This window comes from Notolepis coatsorum (assembly GCF_963971535.1).
Source record: "Notolepis coatsorum genome assembly, chromosome: 7".
NCBI lineage: Eukaryota > Metazoa > Chordata > Actinopteri > Aulopiformes > Paralepididae > Notolepis > Notolepis coatsorum.
In genome coordinates this window covers 154,469,780-154,493,459 of record NC_140171.1, presented here as the reverse complement: position 1 = coordinate 154,493,459, position 23,680 = coordinate 154,469,780, and the positions used below count along the sequence as shown (strand labels likewise).

Here is a 23,680-nt window from a genome sequence, read left to right as displayed (position 1 = left end):
GAGTCAGAAACAAACAGAGTATCAATGAGAGTATCAATAATACACCTGAGTGAAGTCTAGTAAAAAAGAAAAAGTAAAAGAAAAAAAATATATATAATTATATATTTTTAAATGTTAATCTGCATTCAAAAAAATAGTGGCATTAAAATAATTGTGCGTTAATGCATTAATAACACGTTAACTTTGACAGCCTTAATTATAACTTATATCAGGGGTTCCCAAACTTGTCAGGCCGCGACCCCCAAATAACGGTGTCAGAGAGCCCCCACTATTATAGGAGGTAAAAAAAAAAGTATAATTATTTTTTATTTATAAATGGAAATGTATGGTTGAAACATGCAAACGTTTTAACCAGGGCCGGACTGGGGAAATCATTCAGGCCAGGAAATATAGTGCAAAATATAGCCCCAGTCAGGCCACTTTTTAAGCAGGGGGTCTGGGGGTCCCCCACCAGGACATTTTTAGTTACAAAGACTTAATTTCCTGCATTCTGGTGCAGGAATTTTTTTATTTGTACCCTTTAAATGCCAGTGTTTGTGATGGCATCACAAATTATTGTTAAAAAACAGGCTATATGTATGATTAGCAACAACACTGATTTGGATGGATTTTCAGTTTTTTTGTAATGTCAGATTGAAAAAAATACAATCTTTTATTCAACTTCAGCCCTGATCATAACACCACATATTCATTTGATAATTCTAAACCTTTAAATGCCAGTGTGTGTGATGGCATATATTTGCAATATATCAAATGCAAAGTAGATTTTTCTGGGGGGGATTATTACAGGCTAGCATGTGTCAATGATTAGCAACAACAGTTTTTTGTAAGGGTCCCGCCTCCACCAATCACATGCGGCTCCCTTTGTGTGTGTGTGAGAGCAAGAGAGATAGTTCTCCAACTTGTGTGAGTTGCAGTGATCTCCTGGTTGTTCCTCACCTAGGTTATCTAACTATTGTGCTGCTGCAACTAGAATTATACAACGGCATGCAAATTTCTTGATTCTGATTGGCTGAAACAGTCAATTTACACATAGTTATTTTTCATTCCCACGCTCTAGGTCCCAGGACCCGCCCACAACCAAATTACTATCACTCCGCTGTGCGACTTTTTAGAAAAAAACAAGATGGCGGACAATAATCTTTATGAATGGATATGTTGATAGCGTCATAACGACTAAATGGAAAACGATTCTGTCACGGCGAATGTCTTAGTTGCTTAAACAATGTTGGATGATGTAATTGATGGGTCATGAGTCATTGTGTAACAAAATAAAAATCGCGTGAATTGATTGATTGATTGATTGATTAATTGCACAAAAAAAAAAGATCTTTCTATAGAAGCAGCTGGGAGGTGCGCTGTTTTAAGTGAGCGTAGACTATTGAATTGATTGATTGATTGCTAATTTTATTACTGTCCGCCTTGTTTCCAACTGGTTAAGTTTAGGCCCTCTTTCGAAGTTGGTTATGGTTAGAGTTTGTCTTTAGAGCAGGGCGATAGACCACCAGCCCTGATTCCAAACTCTAACCTTAACCAAATTTTTACAAAAAATAAAATAAAAAATCTTATAGGGCAAAGAACCCCCCCCCCCCCCCCTATAGGGCAAAGAAAACTTTTTTTTCCCTATAGGGCAAAGAAAACTTTTTTTAATTTGTTTTACCTACTTTCTATAGAAGCATCCAAGAATGAAGTTCTATAGAAAGTAGATTAAAAACTAAAGAAAAGTTGGATGTGTTAGTTTGTTGGATGCCTAGTTGAGAGACAGTTGGATGTGTTAGTTTGTTGGATGTCTTAGTTGAGAGACAGTTGGATGTGTTAGTTTGTTGGATGCCTAGTTGAGAGACAGTTGGATGTGTTAGTTTGTTGGATGTCCTACTGAGAACAGTTGGATGCACTTCCGAGCTGCTTCCACATGGAGGCAACTTCTCTTTTTTTTTTGGGAACTACTTTTTCTGGCGGATGGTTTTTTCAATAAATCTTCAATTAATGTGTGTTTATTGTATAGCAATAAGGTTGGATGAATGTGCCAGTTGTATAAAAGCATTACACCACTTGTAGTCGTGGGTTGTGAAAATTAGACCATGCCTAGGGGTGGGTCTAACGACCACCCCTAGGCATGGTCTAATTTTCACAACCCACTCCTGCGCGTGATGTAATGCTTAAAGGGGAACTATCTTATAAATGGCCTTTTTCAGTGTTTAGCATTGTTTCATAGCTATGTGGACTTATATTAATATGATCTATGTCTCTAATTCTCATATTGGCGCATTCTTCCAATTCTCCTCTCACAATATTCACCCTCACTGAACTGAGTCATCTGAAAATCTGCTGATCTGTGATGTTAGAGATGTCTCAGCTGCATAACGCTGCTGTCGGGACAAAACCTCATAACTCCAAAAACCCAACTTTTCAGCAGATGAAAAAAACGAACACAGATTTGAGGGTGAATAGAGTTAGGAGGTTTAGACAGATGATCGGTTTAATGCTTTCCCATTGTTTAAACTTTGTAAAACCCACACACACATATGGAGGATGATCTACGGAGTTGATTTATATAAAAAAATATATATATTAAAATGGAGTTATGAGGTTTTGTCCCGACAGCAGCGATAATAATGTGCACGGTTGGCCCCTTGCAGCACCACCGTGGCCTCCCAGGCTCAAAACGGCTTAAGATCTTGAGGTAGAAAAATGCTGTTTTTGAGTAGTTGATTAGAAATACAAAACAATGAATTAAAAAAAAATTACAGAGGTGTTCCATAGACTCACAGGAATTGTGTAAAAGTGCCCAAAATAGTGAAAGAAATAGTAAAATAGTTCCCCTTTAAACACTGGCCTGGCCTGCTTCTAAGTTCAGTGGCCTGACTGCAAAAAATATATATATTCTTTTGTATTTTTTTATTTTTTTTAATCATCTGGCAGATGAGGTAAGATGTTAAATCACACTCCACTTCAGTTACCACCAGTGTCCCCCAGGGTTCTGTTCTGGGCCCTCTCCTTTTTCTAATCTATCTCCTACCCCTTGGCAACATCTTCAGAAAATTTGGTCTACAGTTTCACTGCTACGTGGATGACACCCAGCTCTATTTTTCCACCAAACCTGACTCTGCACTCCCCACCACTTCCCTTACTGAATGCTTAAAGGATATTAATTTATGGTTCACACTCAACTACCTAAAACTAAACAATGATAAAACCGAGGTACTCCTCATTGGTTCCAAATCCACCATAGCCAAATCCGACAGTTTCCCCTCACAATTAACAACTGTACAGTCTTCCCCTCCCCTCAGGTTAAGAGTCTGGGTGTCATCCTCGATAGCACACGGTCATTCAAATCCCACATAAATAACATCACGCGGTCCGCTTACTTCCACCTACGCAACATTAATCGTCTCCGCCCCTCACTTACACCCACCAGCACCGCTATTCTTGTTCACGCCCTGGTCACATCCCGTCTGGATTACTGTAACTCCTTCCTCATTGGTCTCCCACACAAGTACCTCCATAAACTCCAACTGGTCCAAAACTCAGCCACCCGAATTATCACCAGAACTCCCTCCACCAACCACATCACTCCTGTTCTCCACCAACTTCACTGGCTGCCTCCATAACCTAGCCCCTCCTTATCTCACGGAACTTCTCCAGTCCTACACTCCCTCTCGGTCACTCAGATCCTCCTCGTCACTCCCCCTTCCCGTCTGACTACCATGGGATCCAGAGCCTTCTCCCGCTGCGGTTAATCACCGAGTGATCTAATATGCATATTCTTCAGAGCGAGAGGGGGGGGGGAATAGTGTTTCTCACATTGACGCTGTCTGTCGTTGATAATATAATCTTTCTCGAGCATACACGTCGCGCGTCTACTGTGCCAAGTCAAGAGAGCACATTCAACTGGGGACTAGAAAGGTGCGCTCAGTAGAGCACAGATGTCCACCGCGGCAGCCAGAGAAAATATGGAATTAATGTGCTGTATGCATTCAGAAGTGCTGAATAAATGTTTTATGGACCCATAATAGTGATTATTTATTATTTAAGTTAAGTTTTGCCATAATCATATATTTTTCCATAATCATAATGTTCCACAACATTGGTAAAAAAAAATTCTATTCTATGAATCATTTTCGGCCTTTCGGCATTCGGTTTTCGGCCAACTGTTTTCTATTTTCGGTATCGGTTTCGGCCAAGAATTTCCCATTCGGTGCATCCCTAACAAATATACTAATTAAAATGGTTGGACCTGCAAGATTTGTACTTTGTAGGTCTGCATTTTAAATGTAAGGAGTAAAAAGTATGTTTTTCTTTCTCTGAAATGTAATTGAGTAAAAGTACAAGTATACAAACCTAATAATACTAGTAAATAGTAAAGTACAAATCCCCAAAAACAGTACTTAAGTATTGTAACGAAGTACAATTACTCAAGTACTTTACACCCCTGCCAGTACCTTGGTCAAGGGACCAACTCCAGCTGTAGTGACCAGTACCTTGGTCAAGGGACCAACTCCAGCTGTAGTGACCAGTACCTTGGTCGAGAGCAATGGCAGGAAACCTAGCATGCATGTCTTTATGTTGTGGGCGGAAAGCAGAGTACCGGAGGGAGCCCACCGGAGGGAGCCCACGCTCTCCCCTCAGAGAGGCCTCCTGCTGGGGTTTGAACCCAGGTCCTTCCTGCTGGGAGGCCTTCATGTGAACCCACCAAGGTCTTAACCCTTTCACTGCCACACGACAGAAGGTTAACCCTTTACTATCACACAACCGACGGTCGTTAACCGGCTGTTGTGTGGCAGTGAAAGGGTTAACCTTCTGTGTATTGTCGCAGTGAAAGGGTTAACCATTTTGGTAGTGCGGCAGTGAAAGGGTTAATATGAAATGGTTGTGTCTGTGTACCACCATATATGATCATGTATCATGATCATGTAATATAAGTATATAAGTTATAATATGTATTAAGTATATAAGTTATAATTAATGCTGCCAGGCGATTAAAAAAATGTATCTAATTAATTACAGGATTTGTAATTAATCGCATTTTAATCGCATAACTATTTTATGCCTGATATTCTATATTCTATAATCATATTTAAAATTGCATGTGTCCGGATGGCAGAATTCAGTACTGTATCTACAAAACCTTCTGTTTAAATATCTTCCATCTATTAATTTGCTTAGATTTTTCAGGTCTGGTCAATTTGAGCATGGTGTTATTCACAGTCAAAGATAAAAAAAATTATTGATATTCTCATTTGGTTCATTACAATTGACTCAAGCCTAGTAACAGACACAGTATTTCTGACACTGGGAATACATTCCCTGAGATCCATAGATGTCCTTAGAATCAGATACCAAGAACATGCAAATGGACCATGTTAAAAAAAAGTCTGTAAATGTGTATTCTACGTTCTTATGGAATGAATGAGATAAAAAAATATATAAAATTCTTATTTTAAATTTTTTTGTAATACATTTTGAGTAAATTTTCTTAACGCAATAATTTGCTGTGTAATTAATTAATCTAATTAACGTGATAAACTGACAGCCCTAGTTATAATATATATTAAGTATATAAGTTATAATATATATTAAGTATAATAATTAAGGCTGTCAATCGATTAAAATATTTAATCTGATTAATCGCATGATTGTCCATAGTTAACTCACGATTAATTGCATTTTTTTTATCTGTTCTAAATCTACCTTAAACAGATCTTTTTCAAGTTTTAATATCTTGTCAGCATGAGAGTCAACAAATGCTTGCTTTATGCAGCCATTTAACACAATAGGATGACCCTCATGCATTGCAAATTTGCATCAAATTCAAAATAACTTAAAAGAAAATAATAATTTAAAACAATGAATAAAGTGTGCATGAAATAATAGGGGAAAGAAAATGTTAGGAACTCATTACATTCACCCACTCTCTCTCTCTCTCACACACTCTCCCAGCTCTCGTTCTCTCTTGCCACTTCCTCATCTCTTTCACCCCCCCCCCCTCTCTCACACACACACACACACACACACACACACACACACACACACACACACACACACACACACACACACACACACACACACACACACGTACACGTACACGTACACGTACACGTACACGTACACACACACACACACACACACACACACACACACACACACACACACACACACACACACACACACTTTGAGTCAGAAACAAACATAGTATCAATGGGTCTCACGACCCGGACTTACGACAAGAAAATAGCTCTCAGGGCCATTTGAGACATCTTAGGGCCGGTTGTGGGATTCCCTAACCGTCCCTAAACATGGATTTGGCCGTGGCTGAGAGCAGGATTTAGGAGTGCTGAGGAGCACACTTAACTTGACAGACTGGTGTGCTCCGTGTTCTTAAGGGCTTTATTTGGGAGGAATCATACTGATTCCTTCATGTCAACGCTACAGGCCTCCTTGGAATTAATTAATTAATCATAATAAAAATAAATATGACAATATTTGTACGATAAAATATTACACATCTGATGTCGGAAAAATAAATAATATGGATTCATCTGATCACAGGGGAGCTGGATTAACCATATCTGAACCAGCTATTTTGGACAAATGTATAATTACTTAATTACTCAGATATTCAAACACAATTATGCAATTATTGTGAAATGATTGAAAATAATAATAATTGAATGCCTTCTGTGGCATTTGTATTTCTTATTTGTTAGACGCATTAATATCGCGTTAACTTTGACAGCCTTAGTTATAATATTATATTAAGTATATAAGTTATAATATATATTAAGTATATAAGTGAACTCCATATATATATATGACTCTTACACTTGACTTACACCCTTCTTCTCACATTTTTTTTTTTTTTTAAACTTTGGCCATTTTGCTGGCTCTTTTTTGCGTTTATCGCATTTACTCTGGTCAAGAATGACCGACAGAAACAGGCTGAAGGGGTACAGATGGGGGGGAAGACACTCTGGGAAAGGCACGGCTGCAGTCCGGGATTCGAACTCGCTAAACCCCAGATCCGTGACGAGCACGGTTGTCCCCGGCGCCGAAATAGCGCTCGAGGTACGCGGTGAGCTACTGGAGCTCCCTTTTCTTCTCACATTTCTTATGCTTCATACTTGTATGGATCCATATCGGTAATAAACTATTTTCTTGCTCCTCCAATCACAACTGTTTCCTCAACATTTGTCAGTTCTATCTATTACTCAATTTCACAATTGTCTTACCGTATATACTATGATTCTACTGTCACCATTAGGGGTGGAACGGTTCATAAAATCGACGGTTCGGTTCGTATCACGGTTTTAGGTTTACGGTTTTTCGGTTCAGTTCGGTATCCGTTGTTTTTAATTTTTTTTAAATATAACACTCCAAAAATACCATACATCAACATAAGATATATAGCCTAAAAATAATCCAACTTTTCAGTTATTCTCAAGGACGCACACACATGCATCCCTTAACTCCTCCTCCTGCATTCCTGTGTGTTAGTTGGTTGGATCCACTACACTTCCGGTTGCTACTGAACGGACGTGTTTTTGCGGACCTCCCAAACTTTCAAACTTTAGACTGTTTTCTTTCTTTCTACCATTTTTTAACCAGTGATCTTAACTGATCACTGTGACTTTTGCTCTTATCGTTTATGCTGTTGGATTTATTGGTTTTATGTGACTTTTTACTGGACGTGACCTAAGCTATCGGAGCTTGTTGTTGCCATAGCTACAGCTACACGCTACAGTACTCACAGTGCTAATCTCCCCCGAGGAAATGGCTCCAACGTCAGATGTCGCAGAAATGCGAACGGAACTAAAGACCATCGAGATACTAGTAATGGATCTTCTCAAGCGTCAAACGGAGCTCATGTCCAGGCTGGCTAGCATGGAACAAGCGGACGCAGGCTGCACCAGTAGTCCCTCCTGGGTGACAGTGGTGAGGGGCCGAAGGAAGCTCTCCCTTCCTCTATATGATCCCGTTGATTCACCTCAACTATCAAACCGATTCAATCCTCTTTGTAATGATCCCAGCCTCCTAGGCTCTCCCTCGTTTCCGTCTCCTGCTGCTAGTAATGTAGCTTTGCTCAAAGACTATCCGATGCTAGCTACTAGCCTAGCTACTAGCCAGGCTCCAAGCGAAGCTGCCAGGACGGCGGCCCTCTCCAGCTCACAACTCAACCATGGAAATATATCTGCAACCCGGAGCAGAAAGCGCTCTGCCCTGTTTGCTCTCGCATCGCCAAACTCCCCAGACTCACGCGATGGGTCCGACTCCCCAAAGTTTAAACGTCCTCGTCTGCGGTGCTCTGCAGCCCATGCCAGTACGATAATTCAAACGGCGAGTGTTATCGATGGAAATGCCGCTGTGAACGAGCCCCTCCACACGGCGCTGCTGCCCGACCAACCATCAAACCCTGCCAACAATGCAGACGCTACTCCTGCGGATTTTCACCATAGAAACCTGGCCATCTACGACGGGGAATGCATCCATGAACAGCCAGAGATCCTACTCATCGGAGATTCCATCACCAGGTTTTTGCAAATACCACACGGCATTACATATTGTTTTTCCGGTTTAAAAGTTACTGACTTACTTGAGTGTACTCCCGAAATCATCGACAGATATCCGTCCGCCCACACCGTTATCATTCATATCGGAGCAAATGACGTAATGGCTAGACAATCCGCTAAACTCCAATCTGACTTTGAATCACTAATACTCACTATTGAAAGCCTGGGTAAAATATGCATTGTGTCTGGCCCCATTCCATCCATAGGTCGTGGATCTGAGCGATTTAGCCGTCTGTTCTGGTTGCACAAATGGCTACAGACCTACTGTACTACTATAGGACTTTGCTATATAAATAACTTTGATCTGCTCTGGTCCAGGAAAGACCATTACAGACCCGATGGCATCCATCCAAACATATCAGGGGTAAATGTGCTCATACATAACGTCATACAAAGTGTAGCATCACTGGCCTGACAACCAACCATATCTAGCTCTGTAGACTATATACAGAAGCAGCCTAAGCTACAAAGAAACACGTTGAGTGTCATCCCGATTCTGATCACCAAAAGACTAATCAATTACTCATTATCACGTCCCATATGTAAATCTAACCTTATCAATATCAGTGTTCAACCACAGACTATCTCACGCCCCACTACAGAACCCATACAGCTAAAACTAGCACTGTTCAACGTTAGAGCGCTGAAACAAAAATCATTTCTGATAAATGAACTCATAGTAAAACATGGTGTAGATTGTATGTTTTTAGTAGAGACATGGTTAGACAATATCACTGGTGTAGCAACACTGATTGAGACCTGCCCTTCCAATTTTAAATTCTATCAATCAAACAGACAGAGTGGGAGGGGAGGCGGAATAGCAGCAATCATCTCCACTCAATTTGTGTGCAATGATATTGACCTGGGAACATTTTTATCATTTGAATACCTTGCTATTGTATTGAAAACAGAAATGCCAGTAATATGTGTGACATTGTATCGACCACCAAGGTACTCGCCACTCTTCATACAGGAATTTTCAGAACTCATATCGATCTGCATTACCAGGTATGATAGAATCATTCTTAATGGAGATCTAAACATTCATATCAACAAAAAGGATGACCCCAGGGGTTGTGAGTTTCTGAACCTACTGGACAGTTTTGGACTGATGCAACATGTTCACGAGGCCACCCACCAACATGGCAACACTCTGGACCTACTAATAACAACAGGGCTAAACATTGAGAATGTATCAGTAAAACAAATTCCAATTTCTGACCATTATTGTGTGTTCTATGGTACAAGCCTAATATTACATAAGACCAGAAGCAAATTCCTAGTTCACAGAAGGCTTCTGGATGCTAGAGCTGAAGCAAAATTCTCTAGTATGATGAAATCATATGACCAATGCAGTGAATCCTCCTTAAATCAGAAAGTGCAAAACTTCCACAGCACCTTGTCAACAGTGTTAGATACTGTTGCCCCTCTGGAGGTTAAAAAGGTAAAAACTGATAGAATCTCTCCATGGTTAAATAAAACCAATGTTAAAGATAACAAGAGAAAATGTAGGATAGCCGAGCGAAAATGGAGGAAATTCAAACTCACAGCTCACTTTAATTTATACAAAGACGCCATGGGCGCATACAATAAGGCAATACAACTTGCGAGAAAGGAATATTTTTCCAAAATGATCTCAGAAAATATGGGTAACTCCAGGGTACTTTTTTCCACCATCGACCGGCTGATTAACATACCACCCCCCCATATACCGCAACAATCAGCCACAAAATGTGAAGAGTTCGCAGTTTTCTTTAATGAAAAGATATCATTGATTAGAGCAAGCATTACCGCTGATATAGATCTGGCTGTGAGTGAAAACCCACCTGAGATAACTATGGGGGAATTCACATGTATTACATTACCTGACCTCTGTAAGATTGTCTCTGAGTGTAATTCCGCCACCTCCTGCCTCGATCCTATACCAACAGCATTTCTCAAGCGGGTGTTCAATAGTGTCTCAAATCATGTCCTTGAAATCATAAATATGTCTCTTCAAACAGGCACTTTTCCAGATGCATTTAAAACGGCTGTAGTAAAACCACTACTAAAGAAAACAAACTTAGATGTAAACGAACTAAAAAGCTATAGGCCAATATCGAACCTTCCATTTATCAGCAAGATATTAGAAAAGATAGTCTCAGTACAAATAAACTCCTTTCTCAAAGATAATAACATCATGGAGGAATTACAATCAGGTTTCAGAACAAATCACAGCACTGAAACTGCCCTTACCAAAATAGTTAGCGACCTCAGGCTAAACTCCGATGCTGGCAAAGTCTCAATTCTTGTCCTATTGGACCTTAGTGCAGCGTTCGATACGATTGACCATAATATCTTGATCAGTCGTCTTGAAAGACTGGTTGGCTTTTCCGATCATGTACTAAATTGGCTCATAACATACATTAAGCGGAGAAGGTTCTATGTTAAGCTTGGAGACAATGTATCCGAGGAACATGACAGCAGCTTTGGAGTTGCACAAGGAAGCTGCCTTGGTCCATTACTCTTCCACAATGACCACAATGTATGCTTCCATAGTTATGCTGATGATACACAACTATCTCCGCAGAACCAAATAACACTACAGCCATACAGTCCATTACAAATTGTCTGTTAGCAATAAACAAGTGGATGAACAATAACTTCCTAAAATTAAACGAAAGCAAGACCGAAATCCTATTGATCGGCCCAAAAGCGAAAAGGGAAGTGCTGTGTGAAAACCTGGGGAGTCTGTCATCCTATGTAAAGACTGAGGTTACAAGCCTAGGTGTCATCTTGGACTCAGACCTGACCTTTAAGTCTCATATAAATAAGGCCATGAAAACGTCATTCTTCCACCTAAGAAACATAGCGAAAGTAAGACCTTTCGTAAATAAAAAGGATGCAGAGAAACTTATTCATGCTTTTGTATCAAGTCGGCTTGACTATTGTAATGCACTGTTCACTGGTCTTCCCAAAGCAACCATTGGGAAGCTTCAGCTTATCCAAAACTCTGCAGCTCGATTACTAACTCATACAAGGAGAAGAGAACATATCACTCCAGTCCTGGCCACTCTGCACTGGCTTCCAATAACTCATAGAATTGATTTTAAGGTCCTTTTCCTAACATATAAAGCTCTTAATGAGCAAGGCCCAAAATACATAGCAAATTCCCTAGTTAGTTATCTGCCCTCAAGAACGCTACGGTCATCCACTACAGGTTTACTAGACACGCCCAGAAACCAAAAGAGGATAGGAAGTATGGCATTTGCCAACTATGCCCCAAAACTATGGAACACACTACCAACACACATCAGAAACGCCAGCTCCATACACATTTTTAAAGGAAAATTAAAAACGTACCTATACAGTCTAGCTTACAAATAGTTATGGCTTGGAAAAACCTGATGGATCCATGAGGCTAGGATAAGCCTTGTGGACCCAACTTTTTAGATGAAGGAACGGGTACATACGCACACAATACACGACCACTGATGGATCCGTAAGGCTTGGAAAAGTCTTGTGGACCCAACTCTTTAGATGAGGGAACGGGTACATACGCACACAATACGCGGCCACTGATGGGTCCATGGGGCTTGGATAAGTCCTGTGGACCCAACTCTGGCCACTGACCACATGAGGGAACGGGTACATACGCACACAATACACGGCCACTGATGGATCCATGGGACTTGGAAAAGCACTGTGGACCCAACTATGACCACTGATAAAAACGTAACTACACTAGCGTTATAAGAGCTAAACATTGCTACCTACCATACAAGTGCATTGGTTTAGTGCACTTCCGGTTGCTACTGAGCGGACATGTTTGTGCGGACCTGTTCTCCCAAACTGGTAAGCAAATGACTGTTTTTACGTTATTTTCATTTTTACGTTACTATTATTATTATTATTATTATTATTATTATTATTATTATTATTATTATTATTATTATTATTATTATTATTATTATTATTATTATTTTTTTTTTTTTTTTAAACATTGATCTTAACTGATCACTGTGACTTTATTGCTTTTATCGTTATATATGCCTATATTTGTGTACAGCACTTTGAGCTACATGACATGTATGAAAGGTGCTTTATAAATACTTACTTACACACACACACACACACACACACACACACACACACACACACACACACACACACACACACACACACACACACACACACACACACACACACACACACACACACACACACACACACACACACACACACACACACACACACACACACACACACACACACACACACACACACACACGCGCGCGGGGCAAACGCTGATATATAGGTGAAAAGAGATCCGATTACCCCAAGACTGGTAAAATAAATTGCTTACCTCAGATCAGATGTTCTCCAAAAAGATTATTCCAATTCCTGATCGCCATTCCAAATATCGATCGTGTTTATTGATTCAGCGCTGGGTACTGTAAATATGTATTCCACATTGTTTTGCGGCTCTGCAATCACTTCGGTCTCTTCAGATGGCTTGACGGAAAAGTAAAATGAGGAAACTGGACCCCCCCCACCCCCCCCCCCCCCCCCCCCATCAGTCTAATCCAATGGGGTGCAGTACCACAGGGAGAGACGATAGGGGGCGGTGGTTCTCTGTTCCCCTGGCAGGTATTAAAGGAGGTGGTTCTCTGTTCCCCTGGCAGATATTAAAGGAGGTGGTTCTCTGTTCCCTTGGCAGGTATTAAAGGAGGTGGTTCTCTGTTCCCCTGGCAGGTATTAAAGGAGGTGGTTCTCTGTTCCCCTGGCAGGTATTAAAGGAGGTGGTTCTCTGTTCCCCTGGCAGGTATTAAAGGAGGTGGTTCTCTGTTCCCCTGGCAGGTATTAAAGGAGGTGGTTCTCTGTTCCCTTGGCAGGTATTAAAGGAGCAGGTTCTCTGTGTTCTCCTGGCAGGTATTAAAGAGGGAGGTTCCTCACCTCTTGGGAGGAGCTGAAGGTCACAGCGCTGGGCACCTCATAGGCTATCTGCAGTGATGCCCCACCCATGTCCATGATGCCCACCGTTCGCCGCCGGCTGATTGGCTGCTGGTTCTGTGACCCCGTCGTGACCTCTACCATGGCGTCCTCTTCTGGCCAAAAAATAAATAAATAAAATGAGCGTAGAAACAGTCTATTTTTCATTTGTCATTTAAAAGTGCAATGATAACATTCAGTGCAATTGAACATTCAGCCACTAGATGTCACACTAGAGCGCCACCATGTAATTTATCTAATCAGGTGCAATACGTGGGGAAATGGGAAGTAGGGAGGGGATACATGGCTGCAACATGTAAACAACAGCAGTCCTTTTGGACCCACAAATATTTGTTTTACTTATAAATTCATTATCAATAAAAGCAGACATTATGAAAGTAGGCCTAGACCAGGGGTCTCAAACTCGTGGCCCGCGAGCCAATTGCGGCCCGCTGGATGATATTTTGCGCCCCCCCTACTTGACATCAAAGTTTAGTGTTAGTGCGGCCCGCGCGCAACTGTTTGCAGAGTCGTTGTGCGAGTTGGATGTTTTATTTATTTGATCAATTGTAGGCTACCATAGCACAGGCTCATGACAGCAACGTTACGTTAGTGACTTGGTTGAAACGTGATTGCGGAGTGTGATACCAAGTGGAAGGAAAATATATCCAGTGCGTATGGCAGGCATTCTCGAGATTCTCCGCTGTCTCCTCTGCAAGCAGTGCTCTGCCTGTCTGTGTCTGTCTGGCTACTCTGGTCCAATCACATTCAGCGTCCCGTCAGCGTTTCTCCCCCCCCCCACCCACAGTCTGCGAATCAGAGCCGAGTAGGTCGGGTTTTCACGGAATGAGTGTTGTCTCTTTCAGCAGGTCCGAGTCAGAGCGAGAGTTGACAGCGCATCTACTGGTAGTCTAATCTGCAGGTACTGTACCTAGTAACCTTGTTCCCAGTTTTACAGTATCTCCGTGAGATAAATGTAGCTAGTAGCCTAGTTTCGCCAGCAGGCAGTCAATAGAAAAATATGGCATGCACATGCTGAATGGATTGAAAAATATGCGTGCATCCTCCCAGCACCAAACCAATGTGCCTAATATGCCAAGAAACGGTAGCTCTTGTGAAGAGTGGCAATTTGAAATGCCACTACGAAACAAAAGTTATTTTGATGCAGCCTTTCCTCAAAATTCAATGCTAAGAACCACAAAAATAAATGGAATGAAATCATCATATCAAGCTGCAACCAGAATTATTGTTAAATCTATGTCACAACTAGAAAAGGCAACCAAGTCCTCACTCAGTGGCATGGGTGTTGGCTAAACACAAGAAGCCATTCTCTGATGCATACATAATAAAATAATGTATGACTGAAGTGATGGAGACAATGTTTGAAGGCAAACAAAAGCAAATCCTCCTCAGATAGCACAGCAACCAGAATAACTGAAATACTGGCTGATGATTTGATTAAACAGCTTTGTGATAGAATAAAAAAAAATGCAGTGCATTTCCATAGCTGTGGATGAGTCCACTGACACCACTGAGAATGCTCAGTTGCTGGTGTTTGTTAGGTTTTAGTGAGTTTGTGAGAAGATTGGATCAGTTGTACTTTTTTTTGGAATACTTGAAACCCTTTTTTGTGGAATAGCCTCACCCAGACTCTACCTCCAGCGGCCCCCAGGTAAATTGAGTTTGAGACCCCTGGCCTAGACGATATGGAAGAAATCAATATCATGATAATCATAAGGACTACTTCTCGATATCGGTGTATATCACGATGCCCGCCCATGTATGTGACATTGCGGGTTATATAATCCAGTTGATGTAAATCTTACTGAACCACGTGGTAATATAAACATAAATACAAGATTCAAATGCTGTTCTCTCAAATATTGTAGATGACATTTCTTTGAAAAATTTAAGTTAATATGTGCTTGTTATTATCAATACAAACAGAATTGTGTATCATGAAATCTCTATATCATGATTTAATCACAATATCCCACTGAAAGCCAATGAATTATCATATTGAATTATAACCCAGCCCTGTGTGAACGTCAAGATATGTGAATCAAACTGTCTTATATAGTCTATAGTCTTTCTTACATAAGTTGTATTGAACTATTTTATTGCCCTGCATCATTTTACTGTCTATTCTATTTTATTAACTATTTTACTGCACTTTTTTCCTAATATCCTAATATGAAAAACTGTGATTTGCCTTACTTTGCTATCTTTTTATGCTTGTTTTATATGTTTCTTTATGTCATTTATTTTAAAACTGTGATTTGCCCTACCTTGCTGCTATTTTTTATGCTTGTTTTATATGTAATTGTATTGCCATAGAATCAAAGCAGAAACAAAGTGGCCTATTGGGATGCTAGATCCTAATGTGAAAAACTGTGATTTTATATGTCTGCACTTTATGTGCTCATTTTGTGCCCATCTTTTTTCTGCTGTAAAGCATTTTGAGCTGCAATTATTGTATGAAAGGTGCTATACAAATAAAGTTGCAGTTATTGTTAATTAAAATAGCATACAAATAAAGTTGTTATTATTATTATTATTTTGTCTCACTCACCCTCGTCAGCGTGGTCAAACCGGCCCAGCACAAAGTTAATACCAATCCATGCATAAACACCTGAAACACACCATGGACACATCATAACCATAACCAGAGTGAGATGGTTCCACAGACAGACAGACAGACAGACAGACAGACAGACAGACAGACAGACAGACAGACAGACAGACAGACAGACAGACAGACAGACAGACAGACAGACAGACAGACAGACAGACAGACAGACAGACAGACAGACACACACACAGACAGACAGACACACACACAGACAGACACACAGACAGACAGAGCGAGTGAACAATACAGCCTCCTCCTGGACGTTCCCTTAAACACAGACCTCGGATCAGTTTCTCCAAGGTTTATATCTCATCATAACATGTTCCCACAGTCAGAACTGAATGTGTCCAGCATGTGTTCAGCTATGCTGCTCCGTTCTCCTGGAACCTACAGTATTACAAAAAAAAATAAAAAATGTGAAGATAGATTCGCTTCTTGCCATGGAGTGATGATGTTCTTTTTTTCTTCTTTTATTTATGTCCATGCTATAGTAAGGATAGAATGTCCACTATCCTTTGTGTAGTTGTGATCCACCTTTTAGCCACCAGAGGGCAGCAACAGCGGCTTCAAATGCTGCCACTGACTACTGCAGGGGATCAGCACAGAGACGGTGCAACACTTTATCTAACCACCAGGGTAATCACATTTAACCAGGGTAATCACACTGATATCTAACCAGGGTAATCACACTGATATCTAACCAGGATAATCACACTGATATTTAACCAGGGTAATCACACTGATATTTAACCAGGGTAATCACATTGATATTTAACCAGGGTAATCACACTGATATTTAACCAGGGTAATCACATTGATATTTAACCAGGGTAATCACATTGATATTTAACCAGGGTAATCACACTGATATTTAACCAGGGTAATCACACTGATATTTAACCAGGGTAATCACATCTATATTTAACCAGGGTAATCACAGTGATATTTAACCAGGGTAATCACATCTATATTTAACCAGGGTAATCACATCTATATCTAACCAGGGTAATCACATCTATATCTAACCAGGGTAATCACAGTGATATTTAACCAGGGTAATCACATCTATATTTAACCAGGGTAATCACAGTGATATTTAACCAGGGTAATCACATCTATATTTAACCAGGGTAATCACATTGATATTTAACCAGGGTAATCACAGTGATATTTAACCAGGGTAATCACACTGATATTTAACCAGGGTAATCACATCTATATCTAACCAGGGTAATCACATCTATATTTAACCAGGGTAATCACAACTATATCTAACCAGGGTAATCACACTGATATTTAACCAGGGTAATGGCCAAGAAGGCAGCATACAGAACATGTTCACATATTAAAACAACCTTAAAACAAATAAAAACCAGATATTGAGAACACACAGGGACTCAAGCCCACATCAAAGCTCTTCGTCTCACCTTCCTGTTTCCCAGAGATGACCTCAGTGTGTGAGCGGGAGAAGAGGAAGTCGAACTCCATGGACACGTCAGCCACCAGGTCGTCCAGGATGGCGGCCTGCTGGCTGGAGACAGAGAGAGAGGTACGACTGAGGCCTGAATACTGGACTCACAGCCCCGGGACCTCACACTTACGTCCCCGCAATCTCAACGTGCAGTTTTATTGATCCCCAAATCGTCCCAATTCCTCAAAATACGTTGTTGTAGCCGATTTCTATCCATCGTCCGGGGACTGTCATGTCCCAGAATAACATGTATGCCACTTTAGATACTTTTCTTTTTATTGTGTCGTCATTTCTATCACAAGATGTCTTCATACTTGTTTTAGCCTGGTATCAGACCTGTTTTAATCTGGTATCAGACCTGTTTTAATCTGGTATCAAACCTGTTTTAATCTGGTATCAAACCTGTTTTGATCTGGTATAAAACCTGTTTTGATCTGGTATCAGACCTGTTTTAATCTGGTATCAGACCTGTTTTTAATCTGGTATAAAACCTGTTTTGATCTGGTATCAGACCTGTTTTAATCTGGTATCAGACCTGTTTTAATCTGGTATCAGACCTGTTTTAATCTGGTATCAGACCTGTTTTAATCTGGTATCAGACCGTTTTAATCTGGTATCAAACCTGTTTTAATCTGGTATCAAACCTGTTTTAATCTGGTATCAGACCTGTTTTAATCTGGTATCAGACCGTTTTAATCTGGTATCAGACCCGTTTTAATCTGGTATCAAACCTGTTTTAATCTGGTATCAAACCTGTTTTAATCTGGTATCAGACCTGTTTTAATCTGGTATCAGACCTGTTTTAATCTGGTATAATCTGGTATCAGACCTGTTTTAATCTGGTATCAAACCTGTTTTAATCTGGTATCAGACCTGTTTTAATCTGGTATCAGACCTGTTTTAATCTGGTATCAAACCTGTTTTAATCTGGTATCAGACCTGTTTTAATCTGGTATCAGACCTGTTTTAATCTGGTATCAGACCTGTTTTAATCTGGTATCAGACCTGTTTTAATCTGGTATCAAACCTGTTTTAATCTGGTATCAGACCTGTTTTAATCTGGTATCAAACCTGTTTTAATCTGGTATCAGACCTGTTTTAATCTGGTATCAAACCTGTTTTAATCTGGTATCAGACCTGTTTTAATCTGGTATCAGACCTGTTTTAATCTGGTATCAGACCTGTTTTAATCTGGTATCAGACCTGTTTTAATCTGGTATCAGACCTGTTTTAATCTGGTATCAGACCCGTTTTAATCTGGTTGTGTACCGCTGCATCCCTAACACACACACACACACACACACACACACACACACACACACACACACACACACACACACACACACACACACACACACACACACACACACACACACACACACACACACACACACACACACACACACACACACACACACACACACACCTGTCTGACAGCAGCCTCATGCCCGCGGTGCAGAGGATGTAGAGGGGCGTCTCCCTGTGCTTGGTCCTGGGGACGTAGGCTGCAGCGAAGCTGAGCAGCGGCTGGAGGTAGTTGCTGGCCTGGCTGGGGCTCAGAGCCATGGTGGAGATACCTGAGGACCACAACACACACACACCACTTAACTAGGGTTGGGTACCGAACTCTGTACTTTTAATGGTACTACAGAGTACCGATTCATTTACATTTACATTTAGTTGAACGCTTTTATCCAAAGCGAGCGACTTACAAGTTCTGTACAAGTCATCAGGAAGGCCACAACTCTTTCAGCTGAGTAACAATGTTCATCAAAGTGTCGAGTGCTACAGTGTAGGTTAGTATATTAGCACAAGTGCATTACAGTAAGGTTATTTAGGGTTATTTAAAATGTTTTATTATTTCTTTTCATTTCAGGTATTGGTTGAAGAAGTGTGTCTTTAGTCGACGGCCAAAGGTTGCACGGGTTTCGGCTGTCCTAACTGTGGTGGGCAGCTCGTTCCACTATTGTGGGGCAAGGACCGAGAATAGGAGGCTTCTCCCGGAGCTCGGATAGGAGTGGGTCTGAGGCGGCCAGAAGATGCAGAGCGTAGGGGTCTTGAGGGTGTGTAGTTAGAGACCATTGACCGGAGGTAGGCGGGAGCCGTTCCCTTTGCCGCACGATATAATAATAATAATAATAATAATAATAATAATAATAATAATAATAATAATAATAATAATAATAATAATAATAATAATAATAATAATAATACTACTACATCTATTTTATATAGCGCTTTTCCAGGTGTGACTTCCAAGATATGCCAGGTCGAGGGCCTTGAAGCGGATGGGGAGCCAGTGCAGGTCCCCGAGAAGTGGGGTGACATGGGCTGACTTCGGTAGGTTTGAGATCAGGCGGGCGGCTGCATTCTGAATCTTGAATTCTGAATTCACGCTAGATCAAATCGGTACCACGGGGAGCTGTTTTCAGGGCAGTCTATTTGCAGAGAGAACATAATTAAGTAGAGTCCGCTACCCGAGACACACATTCTCCTTGATTTGTACCACAATTTGGGACCCAAATAGGAGCATGGAACATAACGCACAAATTCCATCCCGTGCACATTCAAGTCCTCTCCACCCTCGGGTCTTTGGCCACCGGCACGGCCCATCGTGATATTGGAGATGGATCGAGCAATAGACTGTTACTGTACCACCCATGTAGCTGTCAAAGCTCCATCACAAATTCAGTTATGTGAATAGAAAGGGATTCCACTCAGTCAATGTACATGCGATGCGGATTTGGCTGATACATGTCGTTGCTGGTGACCGGGAGGAACGCACGCATTGTATTTAATTAAATTGTAATGTTATTACTGGGGTATCTGTAATTAAAATATCACTTAAATGCAGGTGATCGGGGTTATCCACTGAAGCCATGGTTAATTGACTCTGACCAACCCGATCCAACAGGAGTGCGATTATAACGGACTCACGCGCGCACAAGAGCCCTTTAGAGCGCAGTTGGCCTGCTTGTTTGGCACGGGGGGGGGGGGGGGGGGGGGGGGGGGGGGGGGGCAGACGCAGAACACCCACCTCCAAACGCGATTGTTTAAAATAAAAAGCGAAATACTATTATTTTGTGTCATGTTTCCAAATAAGATTGTTCACAACGGGGAATGCTGTATACGTTCAATTCGTTGGTTAGACCTCCGTGATCAATCTCGCTCTTTCAGTGAAGTTTCTCATAGTTCGCTTAGCCCATTTTTCCACATTCCATGGCATGGGGGTGTTTCATTACCATATATGGTTAATTGGGGGCAGTTCTGTATGCAAATACTTACAATCGTGCACGAGCATAGACGGTAAGAACAATTGGTATTTATCAACAGGAGTCTGCGTACGACCTGTGCACGCACGTTTGATACATTTTTCTGTGCGTAGAGACATTCTAAATTCCGGGCGTAGGAACAAAAATAGAACACTTTCTACGCATTATTGATAAATGAGGGGCCAGATGAGGGAGAGTGTCACACAGGGAGTCACACACACACACACAGGGAGTCACACACACACACACACACACACACACACACACACACACACACACACACACACACACACACACACACACACACACACAGGGAGTCACACACAGGGAGTCACACACAGGGAGTCACACACACACACACACACACACACACACACACACACACACAGGGAGTCACACACAGGGAGTCACACACAGGGAGTCACACACACAGGAGACACACACAGGAGACACACACACACAGGAGACACACACAGGAGTCACACACACACACACACAGGAGTCACACACAGGGAGTCACACACACAGGAGACACACACAGGAGTCACACACACACACACACAGGAGTCACACACAGGAGTCACACACACACACAGGAGACACACACAGGAGACACACACAGGAGACACACACAGGAGACACACACACAGGAGACACACACAGGAGACACACACAGGAGTCACACACACACACACACAGGAGACACACACAGGAGACACACACAGGAGACACACACACACACACACACAGGAGACACACACAGGAGACACACACAGGAGTCACACACACACACACACAGGAGACACACACAGGAGACACACACAGGAGACACACACACACACACACACAGGAGACACACACAGGAGTCACACACACACACACAGGAGACACACACACAGGAGACACACACGAGACACACACAGGAGACACACACAGGAGACACACACAGGAGACACACACACACAGGAGACACACACAGGAGACACACACAGGAGACACACACAGGAGACACACACAGGAGACACACACAGGAGACACACACAGGAGACACACACAGCACACACACAAGAGACACACACAGGAGACACACACAGGAGACACACACAGGAGTCACACACAGGAGACACACACACAGGAGACACACACAGGAGACACACACAGGAGACATACACAGGAGACACACACAGGAGTCACACACAGGAGACACACACAGGAGACACACACAGGAGACACACACAGGAGACACACACAGGAGACATACACAGGAGACACACACAGGAGTCACACACAGGAGACACACACAGGAGACACACACAGCTGTACTGTAAACCCTTTAACACTTTGAGTGCCAACGACGAGAAATCTCATTATTAATCGTTATTTTTTTTATTCGCGATTTCCATTCATTTTTCATCAATCTAGCCTCACGTTACCACTGGGAATCTCGCTGAGCTCGAACAGGGAAAATACCGCCCCCTATCGTCTCCCGGATGATAATGCACCTATTGGATTGGACTGAATGAAAATGCATGGGGAAAAGAAAATCCGAAATCCACATTTTACTTGTCAGGCATGTAATCCGAGCCGATTGCAGTCTTTGTGGACCATCAGAACAGTGTGGAATATGTGTTTCGAGCACCCAGCGTTGGATCAATAAACGCGATCGATATTTGGAATGCCGATCAGGAATTGGAATAATCTTTTTGGAGAACATCTGATCTGAGGTAAGGAATCTATTTTACCAGTGTTGGGGTAATCAGAGCTTTTTTCACAGATATATCAACGTGTCCCCTATGTCTGTATGTGTGTGTATGTGTGTGTATGTCTGTGTGTTGATCAGGAAATAAGACAATCGATTTTTCAGCCCGTTTCTCTAGCGTGCATAAGTACACATATACTATCGATAATCTAGCGTTTATTTGAAAACCATTAATAAATAGGCCGAAAAATGACAACGTTTTTTGTGTATTCCAGTAAAGGGTGATTCCTGCAGAATCTCTTTTTTTTCTGGAAATTTCCAAAAAAAAAAAAAAGCTTTTTTCTAAATGGTATAAAACGGAAATGTACCGATGAAAAAACTATCCGTTTCGACAATGTTGACTGCAAGCAAGTCATTGATAAGCGACGGGCGTATTAGACACATAGCCATAATTTAAGATATGGTTTATGCGTTCGCAAATGTGCTCGCCCTCTCATTGAATAGAGCGTTGGCACTCAAGCGCTAAATCGTGCGCCCCCTGCTGGCACTCAAAGTGTTAAAGCCCCACCCCCTCCCTTTAAATCCCCGCCCCCTCCCGTTAAAGCCCCGCCCCCTCCCCCTCCTCACCAGGCTTGATCTTCTTGACCACCGGCTTGCGGTCGCGGTCCCTCATCTGCCTGATGTCCAGCAGCGTGTGGGGGTTGCCGTTGTGCGCGGGCCAGTAGTACACGAACACCCGCGAGCCGCTGCTGCCGCAGTCCACCACGACCCCGTAGTTCAGCGCCGAGTTCAGGACATCGGTGGCCTCCATGGTCTCTGCTAGGGAGAGGTATCTGGAGGGCGAGGAGGAGAGAGGACGGGAGCCGGTTAACCCATTCACTGCGACAATACACAGAGGGTTAACCCTTTACTATCACACTACAGACGGTTAACCGTCTGTAGTGTGATAGTAAAGGGTTAACCGTCTGTAGTGTGATAGTAAAGGGTTAACCGTCTGTAGTGTGATAGTAAAGGGTTAACCTTCGAGAGTGTGGTAGTGAAAGGGTTGTATTTTTTTGTATTTATTTA

General features: G+C 41.9%; 1 protein-coding gene across 2 annotated transcripts in view; it reads right to left on the bottom strand.

Moving 5' to 3' along the window:
- LOC311231869 (ectonucleoside triphosphate diphosphohydrolase 7-like) overlaps window positions 1-23,680 on the bottom strand; it is a gene marked incomplete at its 3' end in the record, with an annotated part of 80,938 nt that overhangs the window by 34,139 nt on the left and 23,119 nt on the right. For both annotated transcript variants that reach the window (XM_084318494.1, XM_084318495.1), the window contains exons 4-8: window positions 23,240-23,445; window positions 19,068-19,218; window positions 17,598-17,701; window positions 16,111-16,170; window positions 13,503-13,654 (exon numbers count right to left, since the gene is read on the bottom strand). In XM_084318494.1, the coding sequence (XP_084174620.1) occupies window positions 13,503-13,654; window positions 16,111-16,170; window positions 17,598-17,701; window positions 19,068-19,218; window positions 23,240-23,445 (673 nt within the window). The remainder of the gene's footprint in view (window positions 1-13,502; window positions 13,655-16,110; window positions 16,171-17,597; window positions 17,702-19,067; window positions 19,219-23,239; window positions 23,446-23,680) is intronic.